We start from the raw sequence: 20,402 nt of genomic DNA, 5'->3' as shown, positions 1-20,402 counted from the left end.
AAATGGTACAGATAGAGTCAAGGTCTTCATCTGCATCCCAGTTCCTATTACAAGCTTCTTCTGCTACCGTGTTCTCATCCTCTGTTTTCTGCTACCAAGTTCTCATCCTCTTCTTCCTCCCTTCCCACATGCTCATCTTCATCTTGCCCGAAGCATCACCTTGCTGGTCTCGCTGCTCCCTTCCTGCTCGGTGCCTGATTTCAGGCGGCCTATTTTATACTAAGCTGCCAAGGTTTTGTAATGGACTTTGATCATGACATTGACCATGCTAATTAGCTAATTCATAATCTAAAGCAAATTAATAGAGTAAACAGATCTAAAATTGGAATGTCATCAGGTTGTCTCTGTCAGAGACAGAGGGGGCTTTCCATCAGTCGCTGAAATGTCACCAGGAGGAGGAGGGCCTAGAACAACTGGGAAGCGAGGCAGATTGTTTGTACTTAGGGAAGGTTTAGAGGCTCTTTCTCTGTCCAGTTCCTAGCTTTGATTTAGTTAACTCTGATGTAGTGATAAGAAGCATGTCTACAGGTTACCGTGCACCTCCCCGCTAGTCTTCCTGTGCATGCAGTGCTTTCACAGGGAGGGGGACTGTTCTGTGCGATCCGGGCTGCTGAGCTGGCCTGCACTGCTGCAGCCTTTTTTTTTTTTTGCTGGCGCTGTTCGATAAGGAGGTGAGAATCAGGGTTCACATGCTAAGATGATGATAAGTATTCAGTCCTAAAATAGGCAACAGCTTTTCAAGTGTGGAAGGTTCCACCTGATCTCTTTCATGCTGGCTGAGGTATTTTAGTTCTCTGTAACTGTTAAATCGAGCCTGCGGGCATGATTCCTTCATCTGAAAGCACTGGCTCGAGAATGCATTCCCATCAGTTTCGTGTAGACCTTAAAGAGTCCTTTAAACCTGGTTCCCAGAGCTGCAGAGCACAGGCAGTTGACCTCCAGTCAGGAATCCATTCTTCATTATGCAGCTCACTCTGTTTATGGCTTTTTCTGGCAGATGAGTTTGGTTTTTGGGGGTTTTTTGTTTTTTTTTTAGTATCATAATTTTCTTCCTATTAAGATTAATCTGAGTACGTATCATAACCTGTTTTAGTGAAACCCATAAACATTGCTGTTTAAAATGTAAAAGCACAGCATTACTGTGTTCTTAGGAGGTACAGATTATTTGACAGTATACAAAGGAAGGAATGTAGTGTTATAAATGGTTAGGACTCTTTATTTCCTGGGAATGAAAACTGCTTTAAAAAAAAAAAAAGCCTTAAACTATGATAATGAGGGGTGTTTGGTGCTAGAGGCTAAGACTAGAAATGAGAATATGCAGGCTTTTTTCTCATCTTTAATTGCATGTCTTTGGTTTGGAGTTGTCGTTCAGCAAACCGTTTTTCTTGTCTGCTGAAATGAGGCTAATTGATGCTCTGGCTGTGACTCTTCCCGCTCGGCATGGCTGCAACGTGAGAGTTACGCAAGCCCTTTGTGGTGCATGTGCCTTCTGACCCACGTAGGCTCATTCTTCTCGTGGGTCCAAAGCAGTGTAGTGCCTTCTGTGAGCAGTAAAACGTGGGCAGATTTGCAAGGCAGCATGTTGGAGCTGAAAACCATCCTCTGCTGGAATGGGCTCCTTCTTACAACAGCAGCCGTCCAGAAAAGGAGTCATTTGTGGAATGCGGCTTGCGCGTGCAGTACCGCATGAGGGACAGGCACCCCTGTCACGAGAGAATGTCCTGCTGAAAGAGTAGTTCTGTGGCTTTTAATCACAGATTAAGTAATAAAGATGAAATCTGATCCTGCATTTTCAAACGTTCTGCTTCACATCCAGCATCAGCCTGTGGTAAAGTCACATTTTTTTACATCGTGTTCTTTAATTACCCTGAACTGCCCTGGACGTGTTCCTGACCTCAGTGTGGCCATGGTTGGAGGCAGCTCGCAGGTGATGAGGGAAGGAATGTTGCCTGCTCTTCAAGAGGCCCCCCCAGTTGAACTTTGAGTTGCTCTTGAAGGTTGTGTAGTCTTTGAGTGTTGCAGCCACGCTAGTTAATTTGATCTTGATGTGAAGCAGGACTTAGATGTTCAGATGGTAGAGGAAGAAAGACCCAGGGTCCTAGGATCAAGCCTGGCTGATCTTTCTGAAGCTCACGCCAGTAGGCCCAGAGGCAGTGAAAGAAAGGGGGCGGCCGTTCAACATGCCAGAAGAACCCGGGAAAGTTGAACATCTTTGTTTTGATGGCCTAACTTATGCCAGAAAGTCGGGGCTGGCCTAGTGACCCAGGAATCAAACTCGGGCCTTCTGCTTGCTCTGCCACCGAGCCTCGGGGGCGCGCCCCTATGGTTCTTTTTAAACATGGCATAGATGCCAGGGAGGGAAGTGCTTGACCTGTAACAGAAAACTAAAGCATTTAACATGTCCTATAGCTTGGTTACTTCAGCATACCTTTTGTCCAAGTAAATGCTGTGCATTTCCTTAAACGGTTTTAAATGTCCTACATCTGACTTTCATTTTTCTTTCAGCAGTTGAAGAATCGGAAAGTGATATTTATATGCGGTTCATGAAATCACATAAGTGCTATGACATTGTTCCGACCAGCTCAAAGCTCGTTGTCTTTGACACTACGTTACAGGTGAGTGCTTCCTCTGTGTGCCAATCTCTGCCATGCATTCTCCCCTCCCAATCTTTCTCTCCTTACCCCGTCCCACCCAGTCTCTCCCATCAGCCAGTCTCCACCCACACCTTCCAGCCTGTCCCCATTCTCATCCTTTCCAAGCCGGTCACCACCAGTTTGTCTGTCCTCCGTCACCCTGATCAGGTGCTCGCTGCTGGTGCCATCCTCGGAATGGCGCTCCCAATGAATTTGAGCTGCTCAGTGCCCCAACTCCATGCTTTCCATTAGTTTCATGGTCTCAAGAGAACAATGTAGGAGTTCGGGCACCAGGTAGCACTGAGAGCTGCAGGTTGCTGGAAGGTTTCCTGCAGCGAGCATTAGAAAAAGGTAAGAGAGCGATTGACAAACTGCTGGTAACCTGTTTGAAGTGAGGACGGAAAAGGATATGTCAAGGATCCCAGCGGCTCCACTGTTTTCTATAACACTGTCCCATGCAGGCCACCAAAATCCTACCATTTTTTTAATTCTTTATTTATAAATTTTCAAAACAATTACAATCAGGCAAACTAAGAGAAATGCAGCTATATAATTGCTGCTAAGTTAGACCACAAACTGAGGAAGTTACAGGAGAAAAAATATCCAAAGGAATAATCAGTACATTCAGAAAGGTCCATAAACTTCCTAACTACAGGCAAAGTAAACTCAGAGATACTTGATTAATAAGAAACAAGTCCAATTGCTTGTCATCATAAAAAACAAGAATTTCCATTATGCTTAATATAACATTTGCAGGGAAAGTTTAACAGAAAATTACCTCCCATACCTATTACTCTCTGCTTATAATTCAAAACTACCTTATGCCTCTGCTGGGTTTTTTTCAAATCATTGGGAAAAAGAGATAGAGACTGCCCATAAAAAATCTTATTCTTGACACAAAAAAAGTCTCAAGGTCCAATCCTTATCTTTTTTACAGGCAGCTGTAACTAATAATGTGGCTCTCTCTATTCCTTCAGAACTGGATTGTTCTAAGAATCTGGAGATGAAATTTCCCAGAGGTGTAGAAGTAGATGTTGTGGTAGTAAGAGAGGGCAAGTAATACGGTTTAATGATAGTTAGAATAACTTCTTTAGAGACCTTTAAGACATCCAAGTAAAATTGTCTTAGCAATTCCATTGGGGACAATAGTGGCCATTTAGGAAAGTTGAGAAATCTGAGATTACATTTTCTCATTCAGGTACTTAAATTCTCTGAGAACTAGCAGGATGGGAAGTTCTCACACGTGGGTGGAGCCCGGCACAGAAAACTTATGTCAACGTTTCTAGAACTTTGACTATGCCTCATTGAGCATGCCCAGCATGTGTTATACCATGCATCCACGCGGGGTCCCCTCCGATCTCTTCTTTTCCGCGGAGCCTGTTGTTTCGTGGTCAGGTGAGAGCAACATTTTTCTGATGTTAGCTCAGCTGATGAAAGTTCCCTTTGAGCCGCTGCACTCCTGTGACCTGAAATACCTGACCTGATGGCAGTCATTTCAGCATGCAGGGTCAGTGAGCTTCAGGCTGTAGTGACTTATCCACTTTACACTAAGTGTTTCCATGACAGGGTGGTCTTGCATATACACCCTAAGTTCCTGCCTAAGGTGCTGTCGGACTTCCTTCTTAACCAATCCTTCGTCCTGCCAACATTTTTCCCCAGGCCCCATTTGCACCAAGGCAAACAAGCGCTGAACAGTTTGGACTGCAAAAGAGCCTTTTGCCTTCTACCTGGAGCGGACAGAAGCCCATAGACAGTCCACCTAACTTTTTTTGTTTCTTTTGATAGGAATAAGTTGCCAAACAGATGCTTTCTGATTGGCTAGAAGACTGCATCTCCTTCTGTTATGTCTAGGTGGGCTTGCATCTTGGGGGCCATGGCAAGGCTCATTCTGTCAGAGCCATGGCAGTGCCTGTGGTCCACTTGCGAGCAGTTCCCATGGGGGAGATCTGCAAGGCTGCGACGTGGAGTTCTCTCCACACATTCACATCACATTATTGTTTGGATAGGGATGGCTGACGTGACAGTAGGTTTGGCCAATCTGTCCTTTGGAATTTGTTTGAAGTGTAGAACCCAACTCTGTTCCTGCCTAGGGCCCATTGCTTTTCTGCAGGTTGCCCGTCCTACCACACCCCACCCCACTCCCGTTACCAACAAAATCAGTTGTTGTTGTACCTATTGGCACTTAATTTCATGTTTTCTTGGTCCCCTTTGTGTAGGGGGGGCAGCCTGTAGCTAGAGATTCACCCGTGTGTGTGAGGACTGCCAAGCTGCTTATCCTCGGACGAAGAGTTGCTCACCTGTAACAGGTGTGCTCCGAGGCAGCAGGATGTCAGTCCTCACGAAACCCGCCTGCCACCCCATGGAGTGGGGTTTCCACTACATGGGTTTCTTCTCCTTTATTATTTTCTTCTCTTGAATTCTATGTTATAAGACTGAAGGGGATCCCGTGTGGACACGTGGTATAACGCACATGCTCAGTGAGGCTCGGACAAAGTTCTAGAAACTTTGACAAACGTTTTCCGTGCCAGGCTCCTTCCGATGATGTCACCCATGTGAGAGGACTGACATCCTGCTGTCCTTGGAGAACACCTGTTAAGAAGGAAGCAATTCTGCTATGCAGAACAGAAATATTTATGGGAAATATTTATATTTTAAAAGAAAAACTGGACCACCCCATGACTGATACATTGTGTCTTGAAAAGCTAAAGCTTTTATGTTGAAGTCCTAGCAGATTCAAACAAAAAGACCATGAAGTTTAACATTTTGAACAATACTTTGCAAATTACCTCCTTACCATGAAGTACTGTAAAAATGATTTTCATATTACAAAAATATTGTATGGATTGATACTGAGCAGGGAGAAGCAGCTGCATTTGCCTAATATACATCTTCTGCTTAATGAACATTACAGTAATGTAAGATTAATTAATGAAAGCCTAATTTCTCATGTCCTTAAGCAGGAAATCCTGGCATTTTGACATTTTTTTCCAGCAATTAGAAGAACCCAAAACATTGCAGAAACATAAGGGCACTCACTATGTTTAATGGAGTCCAAATCAAAAGAGGTGCTGTAAACAGGTTCAAGAAAACTAAACTTTGGTCTTTGAGATCCCTTACACCCCTGAAGCGAGGGGTAAATAGACTCCGTCCTGAGTCTGGCCACGGAGGCTCTTTATAAACTGCATTTTTATGGCTAAGGAAGCTCGGAAATTGCACTAGGGTTGCACAGCCTGCTGCTGGCCTCCTAACATCAAGATTTCTGCTCGTCTTAAGATTTACTGGTGATTCTGAAGAGCCTAAAAGGGCCCAACACAAAAGACCAAGCTCTGCCTAGGTCAGTGGGTGCAAATTGCTTGAAGCTGAGCATGAATCAGGTTGATCTGTGCTTTTATCATGTCATGGAAAGCATGCATCTTGAATCTTGTAAAAGAAAGATGGGATTTCAGCTGTTTTAAGTAATGTGGTGTCCCGCATAAGATGGGTCAGCGCTAGTGTCAAAGACCAGCAGCTCAAGACCTGAGGTCAATATTCAGTTAGCCGGATAACTGTAGCCAAATATTCAGTGGCATGAATCTCTCACTTGAATATACAAGGCTAAAATTACACGGATAGCGTTATCCGGAGAACTTAGCTGGCTTACTGAATATTGGTTTTTAATGTAGCGTGCCGAGCAGCCCCTCTCCCTCCTGCTCCCTTGCAGTGCCCCAATAAAATTAGATATGTGTCCAGCAGCCCTGCTCCCTCCCACACCCTCCCGATGCCTTAACAAGAATATACGTAGCATGCAGAGTTGCCCCGATCCTCCCCCACTCCAAGTCTACATACAGTGCTTCTATTTCTGATCCTCCCTCCCCCTTCTCCCCAACCCTCAAAAGTATCCAGTTAAGCCAGCAGGAGAAGAAGTGGGCCTGTCCTTCCGCTGGCTTTAGTATTAAATGCTGGTACGGCAGAGAGCTGTACCGACATTTAATGTTCATCTATTCACTTCACTGGCTTTCTCATTGGTTCTTTACTGGGGCATCTGGAGAGAGTGGGAGGGATCGGAGCCGTTCAGCACTTGCATAGAATTTTATTGGGGTATCGGGAGAGATTGGGGCTGCGCCGCACGCTACATACAGTTTTATTCTGGAGATCGGGCAGGAGCAGGGTAGGCTGCAACTGCACAGCCACTTGTTGGTGTTTTTTTTTTTTTGTTTTTGTTTTTTTTTATTTTGTCAGGGAGGCAGTTCTCCGGCTAACTTTAGAACTGCTTTTTTTGCCGACCAAGGTTAGCTGGAAAATTTTACCTGGCTGGCATCAATATTCAGAGCTAGCCGGGTAAATGTAATGCACACCCTGGAACGCCCACGTCTAGCCCTGTTTTTTTTATCTGGCTAAGTCCTAGACGAGTAAAGTCATTGCACGGCTAAGACATAATGGTTCAGCTTAGAGGGATATTCAAAACGTAGGTTTTGTCCGGCAAAGTCTTGAACTCAGACGGAGAAGCCCTTTTGAATATTGACCTATTTATTTTCTATAAGGGAGTTGTCACTAGGCAGCTGCGGGCCGGAAGCACTAACTCTTAGTTTTCTGGGAGTGTGGAGGACTGTAGCAGGATCCTCTTTTGGACTTCATAGGGGAAGCATTTCATAGGGTTTTACTTTTTACTAGAAGCTTGAACATCTGTTTGTGGTATTTAGTAAGCATTTGGAAAATCTTTAAAATGGTTTTCTTTCTCAATGGGGTAGATTATTATTGGGTTATGTCTCCCAGCAAGGCAACCCTGGTCTGAACCCTGAACAGAGTAATCGGTTATTCATCATTGAGCTGCTCTTAGTGCTACCATTGACCTGCCTTATACAGGGCATTTCATTATATTAAAGGATATGGTTCTGTTATCCTTCTGTTTTATTGTGTTTGCAACTCTTTCCAACTCTTAAAAACAAACATAGATGATGTAATGCAATCTGCGGTTCCCTTGTACATTCAGATCTCATCCTTGGTTCATTTTGTAGTGGCCTGAAATGTGCAAAGATTTCACAACTTTGGCCTTTGTTTCTGAAACCCGTTGTCTTGTTGCGGCTGCAGCAGACAAGAGTTGAGGGCCAAGCGTTATTGCTGGGTCTTGGGCTGGCTGCCTTTGTAAGATATCCCAGTGTTTGGGACTGTCGTGTTTCTGCATGCAGTCAGGTGAAAGAGTGTACAGGAGGATTAAACAGCGTGAACACAACTGTAACAATTTAAAAAAAAAAAAATTTGGAAAATTGTATTTCTGTATCAGGGACCAGAGTTTTTCGGAGATCTTGATGACCTAGCTTTCACTTTCAAGGGACGCTGTCTGAGTTAGTGAAAGGAGAATGTGAAAGTTGCTTGCCGACCTCTGTTTACACCCGAAGTTAAAGTTACGGAAATAGCAGCACTGGACTCGGGCCCGTCTCCTGAGCCAGGTCCCTTTAGCGGCTGCTCTGTGTGCCCTCAGTTTCCAGTTTTATCGCTGCATCCTAGTGTCGGCTGTTTTGGTGTCCCACTGTAACCACAAGTCTTTCAGATTTTCATTATTAAAACCATCCCAAGTGCCACAAGAAATACAAAGTTTAAATAGGTTGCGTCAGGCAACACTGTGGTAAGTGTCCATTTGCAGAGATTTCCAGATTGTGTTTTTACAGCCCTGACAATCTCCCTGTAAAGCTTATAGATAGATGGCAGTGATTGCTGCTCCATGAGTGATGCTGTTTGTTAGTGAGCCTTCTCTCTGCATACAACTGAAAACCCAAGTATCTCACATTTCAGATTGCTGTTTTCTGAAGATGCTTCGGTTTACTCTATGTAATGATCTTCTCCTATTCCTAGAGAAGCCTGAGGGTCAAATTAGCCTGAGCATTTGAAGCCGTGTACTAAAGAAAAGTCATGTATTATAATTATTTACAATATTTCCTGGCAAAGAAACCTTTGTTAGTGACGTCATACAAAAGCTCCATGCTTCAAATGAAAAGCAGATGCACAAAATTGGCATTGTAGAGTATTCAGGGTACATGCTGTTCAGAAAACCTTTACCTGCTTGTGACCTTTTTTGGCTGGCAGGTGGTTGATGAACTGTGTATCAATCAAGAGAGTAGTTGATGGATTAAAGCTGTCAACTTTAATTGGTTTTGCCTACTTTTGCTTTCAGCAAGCAACATTTGCATTTTTAAGGTGAATGTTCAAAATACCAGCAGCCTGTGGGGAGGAGATGAATTCTTTTAGCACTATTAAAAATCCATTTTGATTTTTAAAGTTGGTTTTTGTAAGCAAATATGATGTACAGGGGAGCTTTTGGATCAACATGTAATATAAATTAAGCACTATTATTGGAAGATTTCAAAACATTCCTTACCTTTTCTTTTCAAATGTACAGGAGTCCTTCATCCATGTTTTAAGGGACAAACATCTATTTCCATCCATGTGCTTACCACACAAGTTCTGCTATGTTTAGATCCATTTACCAAGGCCTGGCTTTACTGGAGTTGCAGGTACAAACTTCAGTGATGACATTTTAAAGTTTGACAAAACTAATCACAGGGATAGGAAAAAGCCCAAGTACTGCCCCATGGGAAGAAGTTACAATACGGTTAGGAATATGCTTAGATGCGAACAGTTAAGTTTGGTTTTTTTCTGTAATTAAATACTGACTTCTGCTGAGGTGAACATGAAGATGTTTTGACCTCAGAAGGAAATATTGACCAAGATTATTGGCGCCTATTCAAGGGCATTCATGCTGATTTCACAGCAAACAAAGGCCTTGCATGCAGTCACACAAAATGTTTGAATGGTGGCATTTATTTATGAGCATTTGATATTCTGCCTTAAGTTGGTCTCAAGGCGGATTACAATAAATTTAAATGAACAGAGGTGTTGGAACAGCTCACAATCAAATTAGAATTTGCAGTTAACGTAGCATGGGGATGCAGCGTAGGAAAATCCATTTATGAATAGTTTCAAGATCCAGTTGTGTTCCTTTTGTGTATAATACAGTCCCTTGTCAGGAGTTTAGAAAGTTGGACTGAAGATGTGGGTCCTAGAGGAAGATCTGACTGAAAAGCCATGCCTTATAGAGATGTGAATCGGTTCCGGAATTGTTTCCGGTATCGTGTTGTAGAACCACAGGAAATCTTCATTTCCCGCGGTTCTGACCGCTTTTTTTTTTCGACTGTCCTGAGCAAAAAAAAAAAAACAACCCTCCCCAACCCTTTAAATATAATTATTTAGAATCCCCCACCCTCCCGACCCCCCCCCCCAAAAAAAAAAACTTTCCTAAAGTACATGGTGGTCCAGCGGGGGTCCCGGGAGCGATCTCGGGTTGTCAACTGCCAGTAAACAAAATGGTGCTGATGGTCCTTTGCCCTTACCATGTGACAGGGACTATCGGTGCCATTGGCCGGCCCCTGTCACATGGTAGGAGCAATGGACGGCCGGCATCAGAAAAATGATGCACATCCCTAATACCTTAGCATTTTTTCCTGGACTTAAAGTAGCATGGCTGCAGGTACAGGTTTAGTGGTACTTTGTTTCAAATTTTTGGCACATAACAGCTGAAAGCACAGAGTCTCATGCAGGACAGTCTGGCAGCAGTTTACAGAGGAGAGGAAAGAAGAGCCATTTCAGTAGTCTGTAGTTCCATTGAGGACATGGAAAGGGAGAGAAATTGAGAGAGATATTCAGGAGCCTGTTTATTCAAGCATTTGAAGACAAAGCAGAGCATTTTAAATTTTATCCTGCTTTCTGTTGGGTGCCAGTGAAGTTGATGAAGAATAGGCTTGAAATGATCAATTGCTTTTGCCCCTACTGAAATTCTCGCAACAGTACTTGGTAGGAACTGGATGTGCTTTGTACTGTATTGTGAGATGCTATTGTACAGGGAATTACAATAATTGATTCAACTGGTGATTAATGCATGGATTACAGTAGCAAGATTCTGTTTATCAAGGAAATTACATAGTTAGTGGATCTGATGCAGATACATGAAGGAGGACATTATCATTTTCTAGGTGTGGGGTTCCTTTGTGAGTTTTTGGTCAAGTTGAACCTCTAGGCTTTGTACTATTCCTTAGGATGTAAGGTGCTACTTGCTAGTGAGGAAAGCAATTATAGGTGATGATCTTGGCTGCTGAGCGAGAGGAATTCCAGTTTAGATGGGTTTATTCTGAGTTTGTGTTTGCTAAGTTATTGGGCTACTGCTGTAAAACATATTGAGATTGGTAATGGATGAAGTTTGGTCCAATCCCATTTTAATTCAGAATTGAATATCATCCACAAATAGATGTCACTTGATATTGAAGGACTAGATGAGGTTGCAGATGTTGGACAGTACTGGGGTGAGGACTGAGCCCTGAGGCACTTCACAGATGAGCTCTCTAGGGGAGGATGGTTTGTTGGCCCATGTGACATTGTGTTCTGTTGGCAAGGGATGATTCAAACTACTCTATCACAGTGCCATCGATGCTGATGCCCTTTAGGCACTGGATCAGGAGATGATCAACCATATTGAAGGCAGCCAAGAGATCAGATAGGACCTTCATCCACATGGAGGTGGATACTGTTTGTGATGGCCAACAAGACTGATTCTGTTCCTTGGCCTTTTCTGAACCCAGATTACTAGTGGTTTGGATATTGTACTCCTCTAAGCTGAGTTGGAGGTAAACAACTTTTTCCACAACCTGAGAAAGGGGGTAGGCTGGAAATTAAGTAATAGTTGTTGATTATTTGAGGATCAGCACCAAGTTTTGATTTTTTTAGGATGGTTTTGATAACAGCTTTTTTTGAACGGGCTGGGTAGCGAGCCTTGGGTTAGGATGACATATATTATATTGGTTAGCCAGGGTGCTAGGTCATGTTTCAGGTTACATCTGAATCTTTGGTGAATTGGATCTAATGGGCTTATGGACTGGCTAATTTGCTGGAGGACAGTGGGATCAAGTCTAGAGAGAGCTGAATAGAATTTGCCTGTGTGATTGTTACATTCATGGGGTGGTTGGTGCCAAGGATGAGTGAAGTGGAGGAAGTGGTAGGATGAAAGGAGGAATGAATAGTTTGTATTTTTTCAGTGAAGAATTTGGTTTATGGACAGTTATAGTTATTTGGAAATGTAAATTTTTTGGCTTACCGGGTGCCTGCTTTGTATTTCTTGGAGTGCTTTTTGCAGAGATGAAAGTTGATTTCTGTTTTTCATTTTCACCATGCCCATTCGAGTTGTCAGAATTGTTTTAGGAGAAGACGACCTTCATAAAACCATGGAGAATTCCTGAAAGTTCTGATAAGATTAGATTTCAGAGTCTCAGTTGCTGTAAAAAATTCATTGTTTCATTGCTGGACTAGAAGTTCTGGTGGGTCTGAAGTAGTAGTTGTGAGTATGCTGTTGAGATTGCATAGGCTTTCACATGTAATACAGTTTAGGTTCCTTTTGGAAGGTTTGGATGTAGAACTGAGGATTTGATTTGGGAATGGGATATTGACCTGGACAAGTTCCTGGTCCAACTAAGAAATGGTGACCACTGATGTTGAATTGGACTCCATCTTGGTGCTGGTAGATTGGAAAATTGTCAAGAGTGTGATTATGTCTGTGCATATGGACTTTAATTAGTTGGGTGAGGCCAAGGTCATCCATATTGTGCTGGAAGCTGGCAGCATATCCTTTGAGAGGGGACTCTGCATGATAGTTGAAATTTCCTAGAACCAGGAGATTGTGGGTAGCAATAGTGATGTCACAAAGGAATTTGGATAGTTTAAGGAATAAGTCAGGATGGCTTTCAGGTGGGAGGTAGATGAAGATGATTTTAGGTCCCTCATTGCTGTGGAGCTTTGTTACTAGGCAATCATATTTTCCTATCTGTATATTAGTCACTAGCTTCTGGGCTAGTGATGGTTGAAGATAATAGCAACTCCTCCTCTATGAACCATGAGTTGGGGGAGGGGGGCATGTGTGTGGTGAATTTGATAGCCAGGTGGGTAGAGCTGAGTGAGAGTGACATTGTTATCTTCTTCTATCCAGGTATCAGTGATACATAGGATGTAGAGTTGATATTCTTCAATTAGGTCCTGAATGAGGTATGATATGCACTTTGCAGAGTGAACATTAAGAAGACCTAGTTGAAGAGATGGAGGAGGAATTTGTTTGAGTTGGGTAGAGATCATAAGGTGCAGGAGGATAGGGAGAAGATGCCCTAACCAGGTTGACTTTAGTGATAATGGATCTCATCTACTCTAAATCACACGTACAGGTGCGGTGGTTTTCCTGAAATACATAGTGGTAATGTATTATAGCCTTTCACTTTTTCTCTCAGGGTCTAAGGAAGGCCCCAAGTTGGCAAGTGGAGTTTTTCTTTTTTTCCTTGTGGAAGTGGTGTTCTTATATAGAACAACTATATTATTTTTTTAATGACTCTAAAGAATTATTTTGTTCACCATTAATTTGAGTGATAATTTGCCTTATTCCTTTGGAAGAATATTTAAGAAAGGCAGACCCTGGGGTGGGCAATTGAGGGGCAGGGTGGGAAGGATTAAAGTCCAGAGAGCAGAAACATAAGAAAACAAGCCCAGGATTTGCTCCCTTCTTTTCTTTATGTTCATTTCTTCTTCATCGAGAGAGAGTATACAGCTGTAACACTACTCACTAAATTCCAACTGCCACTCAGCTAGGCTGTTGAGCCTGTTTACATACAAATTCAGGGCCCTGCTTCTATGCAGAGGAAACCTCCGCACACAGCTTCCATTCTGATTGAGCAATTTGACTTTTTGCTGTTCCAGTTACAGTTAGGCAGAGACCTTTGTCCTAAGTAGTGTGGGTGTATTATCGTCCATCTGGTCAGACCGAGCTAACTGACAATGAAATGATAATAGAAATTAGGGAAGCTAACAAAATGTCATGGGACATGAGTCCTTGGACTGAGGTGCAGTTTGCACCATCTAGCGGTGAACAACTAGGCCCACATCATCAGTAGTTGGACATGGATAAAACGTAGTAGAATTCAGTGCACAGGTCAGGACCAGAAGTCAGGCCAAGACAGAAAATACACAAAGGAACAAGGCAGGACAAGAAGAACAAGAAGAGGCAAGCCAGGACACTGAGGGACCAGGTGAGACAAGATGCACAAGACAAGACACAACCAAGAATATGAGGAGAGACAAGATGAGGCAGGCAAGGCTTGGCAGGCTGGATGAAGTGGGCAGGGCTTGGCAGGCTGTTCGAGGCAGGCAAGGCTTGACAGGCTGAATGAGGCAGTCAGAGCTTGGCAGGCTGGATAGGGCAGACAGAGTTTGACAGGCTGGACGAGGCAAGTAGGGCTAGGCAAGAGGACTTGTTGCTGAGGCGCCAGCTGGAAGTGCGGCTGGAATTTAAATCCCAGCCAATGCTGACATCATCTACTGGTGTGCCTCTGCTTTCCCACTAGAGGCCCTTATCAACTGGTGTGTGCCTTGCATGTGTGTACCTAGGGGAGGGACCCGAAGAAAGCAGACGTGGCATAGCCATTGAGTGTGAATGAAGCTGCTTGTGGGGCCATCCTGCGAGGGGCAAACGTAACATAAAATCAGCAGTACAGTAATAATGGGTGATTTCAATTACCCCTGTATTGACTGAGTGAATGTTACATCAGAACATTCTAAAGAGGTAAAGTTCCTAGATGAAATAAATGACTGCTTCATGGAGCAGCTAGTATAAGAACCAACAAGAAAGGAATCTATTTTAGACCTAGTCCTTAATGGAATACAAGATTTGGTGCAAGAGGTAACAGTGTTGGAGCCACTTGGCAATAGTGATCACAACGTTATCAAATTTGACTTAATAACTGGAGAGAGGGCACTAAAAAAATCTACTGCAACAGCATTTAAATTTCAAAAAGGTAACTATGATAAAATGAGAAAAATGGTTAGGAAAAAACTGAAAGGAGCAACTGCAAAGGTTAAGAGTTAAGCTCAGGCATGGACGTTGTTTAAAAATACTATTTTGGAAGCCCAGATGAGATGTATTTCATGCATTAGAAAAGGTGGAAGGAAGGCTAAATGACTACTGGAATTTTTAAAAGGTGAGGTGAGAGAGGCTATAATATCTAAAAGAACATCTTTCAAGAATGGTAAAAACTATCATAAAGAACAAAATTGTTGAACATATAGCTAGGCCAAAGCCAACATGGATTTAACCAAGGGAAGTCTTGCCTCACAAATTTGCTACATTTTTTTGAGGGTGTAAAACATGCTGGATAAAGCCAGTTGATATAGGGGTAGATTTTTAAAAACTGCGCGATCGCGTACTTTTGTTTGCGCAGCAGGCGCAAACAAAAGTACGCTGGATTTTATAAGATACGTGCATAGCCGCACGTATCCTCTAAAATCCTGGATCGGTGCGCACAAGGCTGCCGATTTTGGGCAGCCGGCGCGCGCCGAGCCGCACAGCCTGCCTCCATTCCCTCCGAGGCCGCTCCGAAATCGGAACGGCCTCGGAGGGAACTCTCTTTCACCCTCCCCTCACCTTCCCCTCCCTTCCTCTACCTAACCCACCCCCCCGGCCCTATCTAAACCCCCCCCTATCTTTATCCATGGATTTACGCCTCCCAGAGGGAGGCGTAAATCCCGGAGGGAGACGTAAATCCACGCGCGCCAGCAGGCTGCTGGCGCGCCGAGACCCGACCCGGGGGCAGTTCCGGAGGGTGCGACCACGCCCCCGGGCCCGCCCCTGAAACGCCGCGTCCCGCCCCCAAAACGCCGCGTCGTTCAGACACGCCCCCGTCCAAAAACCCCGGGACCTACGCGCGTCCCGGGATTCTGCGCGCGCCAGCGGCCTATGGAAAATAGGCCGCTGGCGCGCAAGGCCCTGCTCGCATAAATCCGGGCGGATTTACGCGAGCAGGGCTTTTAAAATCCGCCCGATAGTGTATCTGTATTTCCAGAAACCATTTGACAAGATCCCTCATGTTGCGTCTGTCGGTCGCAGATGGCTGTGCCCACTCTGCCTCACCTCCCTTTTACCCTTTTCCTCCTCCATTGGAAGAATGGCTGCCTCCGCTGCTATTTGCCGAAACCCTCGGCACGTCCGAGCCAGCATGGGCATCCCCGTCCGCCATGCTTCTTCCTGAGGCCTCCTAGGGCATGTGCGCGCACACTGCCTACATTTTTGTATATGCCATGGTGGGAACCTTGGGGGCAGCCCCACCGCATGACGTCAGTACCTCTGGGTATTTAAACCTCCGCTTCGCTCCAATTCAATGAGTTAGCAAGGACTTTGGTTTTGCTACTCTGACCGCTTCTAAGCTGCTCGCTTGGATTCCTCACTACCCTCCGGGGTAGTGAGGAATCTAAGTAGCTCTGGGTACCCGCTCCTCGGAGGCCTCTCGCTTCTACTCACCCTCCGGGGTTAATCTGCCTAACCTTAAGGACACTTGCTCCTCGAGGGTCCCGTTTGCTTTCTTTCAGGAACCCTCAACGCTCCTAGATACTTGCTCCTCGAGGGCCTACTCTTCTCAGGGTATCCTGCATCTCGGACCTCGGGTCCCTCTCTTCATTCAACTACAGAAGGACGTTATCAGCACCTCTACTGTTGTGGATTGCCAACTGGTTAAAAGATAGAAAACAGAAAATAGAACTAAATAGTAAATTTTCCCAATGGAGAAAAGTGAATATAAACAACCTGGAAATGGGAACGAGTGAGGTGATCAAATTTGCCGATGACACAAAATTATTCAAATTTGTTAAATTACGAGGATTGTGAGAAATTGCAAGAGCACATTGCAAACTGGGAGACTGGACATGCAAATGAAATTTTATGTGGACAAGTGCACATGTAGCCAAATTATGACTATAACAATGCAAGGTTCCACATTAGGAGTCACCATTCAGGAAAAGGGTCTAGGTGTCATCATAGAAAATATGTTGAAATCTTCTGCTCCGTGTGCTGCAGCAGCCAGGAAAGCAAATACAATGCTAGGGATTATTCGGAAAGGAATGGAGATTAATACAGAGAATATCATAATGCCTCTGTATTGCTCCATGGTGTGACCTCATCTTGAGTACTGTGTGCAGTTCTGGTCACCACATCTCAAAAAAGATATAGCAGAATTAGAAAAGGTACAGAGAAGGGTGACCAAGATGATAAAGAGTGTAGAACAATTCCCCTATAAAAAAAGGCTAAAGAGATTAGGACTTTCATTTTGGAGAAGAGATAGCTGAGGGGAGATATGATAGAGGTCTATAAAATAATGAATGGAATGAAATGAATAAAAAGTTAAATTGTTTACTCTTTTGAAAACTACAAGATCAGGGGACACACAATGAAGTTATTAGATAATACATTTAAAACTAATAAGAGAAAATATATTTTTACTTAATGCATAATTAAGCTCTGGAATTTGTTGCCAGACGATGTGGTGAAAGCTATTAGTGTAGCTGTGATTAGAAAAGGTTTGGACAACTTCCTGAAGGAAAAGTCCTTAACCATTATTAAGGTAGAGTTGAAGAAATCCACTGCTTATTCTTGGGATAAGCAGCTTGGAATTTATCTACCCCTTGGGATCCTGCCAGATATTTGTGATCTGGATTGGCCACTGTTTGGAAACAAGATACTGGGCTTGTTGGACTCTTGGTCTGACCCAGAATGGCAAGACTTATGTTCTTATATACCTATGCTAAGTTTGTGGAAAAGATGGGTATTGCACTGGACATCCATATCGCAAAGACAGAGTCTCCTGCTCCAAGCTCCTTGGGCTTCTTCAAATACTGGACACTCTAATTGAACCAACGGCCCTTCCAGTTTACAACATACTCAGTGTTTTACAGATGAGAATGTGGGAAACTTCCATTTCGGTCACTCCTATAGCTAGAAAGTTGGACCTCATATTCAAGTCCAACTGTTACGGTTCTGGCCGTGAGCACCACGACCAGACCCTTACCTCCATGTTCCTGGACCTGTTCCTGCTTCTGCTGGCCTAGTTTGCGGCCCGTTTGGTGGCATCTCCGTGGGGGCCACGCCGCCGGGAAGCCTTCCATGGACCCCCTGTCTCTAGGCGCGCACGCGCACCACTTGGGCGCTTTTCTAGGCCGTTTCCCGCCAGTGGTGACTCCGCCTAAATCCTGATGTCAGACGCCACGGTCTTGATAAGCCGGCCACGGACATTCACTCGTTGCCTTGCAACGGGGTTACCATCCGGTTCCCAGTTGCTCCATGCCCCGGAGTGGGTTGCCTTGGAACTCGCTCCGTTCCTGCCTGCTTGCTATGGTACCTGCCTGGTTCCTGCCTGCTTGCTACAGTACTTGCTTGGACCCTGCCTGCTTGCTACAGTTCCTGCCTGGTTCTAGTACCCAAGTCTTGCTACAGTGTTGCTTGCTGTTCTTGTCTGGTTCCAGTTCCTGTCCAGCTCACCAGCCTGCCAGTCTCAGTCTCAAGCTTCACTACTCGCCTAAGTGCAAGCGGCTGGGCCCCTACGGGCTCCTCCCGGGGGAGCACCAGCTTCCAGGGTGAAGAGCACTATCCACGTCCTGCCTGACATCTGCCTCCCGCCCTGCGGTTTGCTAGAGACAGTGAACACCTTCTCCTAGTCTGACAGGTCAGCCCAAGGGTCCACTAAAACTGAGACTCCACAACACCAACAATCACCAAGCTTTGATGTCATCCAACTTCCTCACTAGTCCATAGTAGTTGAATTTGCTATAAAAAAACAAAGATGACACAGATTAACTTGAATTCTCCTCCTGGAAAAGACTAGAGACTTCTACGTAATTTTGGCAATAAAATATTTGTATTCTATATCTGCTACATTTCATAATATTGTAACAAAAATATAGAATATGATCTTTTATTCTTATTAAGCTTTTGCCAATATATAAATCCATCTGTTAGTCTTTTGTGCAATGCTATCTACTCATTACCATCCACAATTCTACATGGTGCAGTACATACATGACTGCCTTCAAACGTTGAAGCCTTTCTTAACTGCCACAGAACAAGGCAATTACTATCCTCAACCACTCCTGGATCCAGAAGAGGACATTCACTATCTATTTCAATTAGTATAAGAATCCTTTGATTCCATTTCACATACCTCATCTGCCTCAATTGGAGCTAAACGTATGGTGTGGCTTCAGGCAAATAGTATCTGTGAAGACATTTACGAAAAACTAGCAGATTTCCCCTGCATAAGGGACAATCTTTTAGGTGAAAAACTCCATGAGACAGTTGCTACTTATCTGCCTGGTATTTCCAACACCCTAGCAGATCAATTCAGTAGACGTAAAACATTGCACCCTGGATGTTGGTTTGGATCAGGATGCTCTTCCCGCAAAGATTGATAGAGCGTATCTGATTGTTCTTAGCTTCAGAAAATTGATTTGTTAGCAGCTCTTTTGAACAGTCCAGAGGCTTTGTGTTCAAAGGGTTCTAGTATGCACTCCCCACCTTTTGGTGGAAGAATCTGTCACCAGAACTACTTGGAAGGGGAGCAAGCGAAGAGGGGCTCCTTTCTTGAGAACTCATGGTTGTAGCCACCACTGTAATTCCCATTTAATAATCATTGTGATCTGCACTGGAAAGGACAGCGGTTGAGTTAGTTGATCTCACTGGGTACATAGACCCCATTGGAGGTGGCAGATATGAAGACAGGTTAGAAGAACCACGGATTGCCGCTATCGTATGACCAAATACCACTAGCAGAAGCCTTGCGCACAAGTGGTCTCTTCAGCAGTCAGTGGCTAACGAGCAGTTTATGGGGTCTACTATTGGTGGACTTGTTCTAATCACAGCAGAACACAAAACTAAATCAATTTTGCTTAATTCTACCAAGCAATCACAGGCTGCCTCAAGATGATTTCTCCATTACTGGGCACAACTTTCCAGCAGTCCTCCCATACATCTTGGAACAGACCCTGCACTGTTGATACAGGAAGATGGAACATTATACCATCCCAGTCTTTCGGCGATCAAACTCATAGCTTGGATGTTGAGCACTCAGTGATTGAGGATTTTCATCTATCTATAGAAATTGTGGATATACTAGTCTACTCTAGAAAATCTTCCACAAGAAGAAATTATACTTTCAAATGGCACAGGCACTCCAAATGCTGTTATCAAAATGCTTTTGATCTATTTTCCTGTGAGCCTAAACATCTGCTGAAATACCTGATTCAGAAAATACTTTTCTGACTCAGGCTCGCCACTTCTTCCATACAAGTGCACCTCAGTGCTACAGTAGCTTACCATACTTAAATAGACAGCAAACCAATCTCTGCCTGTCCTTTAATTTTTTGTTTCATGAAAGGCCTGTGGTATGAAAACTACCTCTTCCGCAGGACCTGAATGTATTCCTTTCCCCACTAATGAAGCTCATTAGTGTTGCCGAAACTGGGCCAAGATCCATTGTCCCCAGCCTCCTCTCTACTAATATTAAATTTTGATCTGAAAATGTTGGCAAAAATCATAGCAGATAGGTTGGCTTAAGTTATTCCAACCTTGCTATGGGATGATCAAGTAGATTTTGTGAAAGGCAGGTGCTCTGTGATGAACTTGCATAGAATCCCAGTGTCTAGGGAAGTCAGTAAATGGAAGCAGTTGCCTTCGATTCTGTTAAGCCTATGGGCCTTTATGTTTGAAATGGTGCATGCTTTTCACATTGAGAGTTTCTTTCTTAAAGTGATTCATGTCTTGTACAGTGATTTGCAGACCAAGGTGCTGGTCAGTGGTACCTAGTCTGAAATTCCCCCTGCCAACTCTACTTTTTAGCCTGGCCCTCAAACCACTTTTACAAGGAATTAGGGGCAACTAGGACATTTTGGGGA

At 44.0% G+C, this 20,402-nt stretch overlaps 1 protein-coding gene across 9 annotated transcripts in view; it reads left to right on the top strand.

The window, feature by feature from the left end:
* PRKAG2 (protein kinase AMP-activated non-catalytic subunit gamma 2) overlaps positions 1-20,402 on the top strand; it is a 751,594-nt gene that overhangs the window by 660,049 nt on the left and 71,143 nt on the right. For 7 of the 9 annotated variants that reach the window (XM_029588430.1, XM_029588428.1, XM_029588431.1 and 4 more), the window contains one exon: positions 2,506-2,615. In XM_029588430.1, the coding sequence (XP_029444290.1) occupies positions 2,506-2,615 (110 nt within the window). The remainder of the gene's footprint in view (positions 1-2,505; positions 2,616-20,402) is intronic. The other 2 variants (XM_029588429.1, XM_029588436.1) reach the window with 1 other exon arrangement.

This window comes from Rhinatrema bivittatum, chromosome 2 (genome assembly GCF_901001135.1).
Source record: "Rhinatrema bivittatum chromosome 2, aRhiBiv1.1, whole genome shotgun sequence".
NCBI lineage: Eukaryota > Metazoa > Chordata > Amphibia > Gymnophiona > Rhinatrematidae > Rhinatrema > Rhinatrema bivittatum.
The sequence above is the reverse complement of the archived record's forward strand: the minus strand, read 5'-3'. Positions and strand labels throughout refer to the sequence as shown.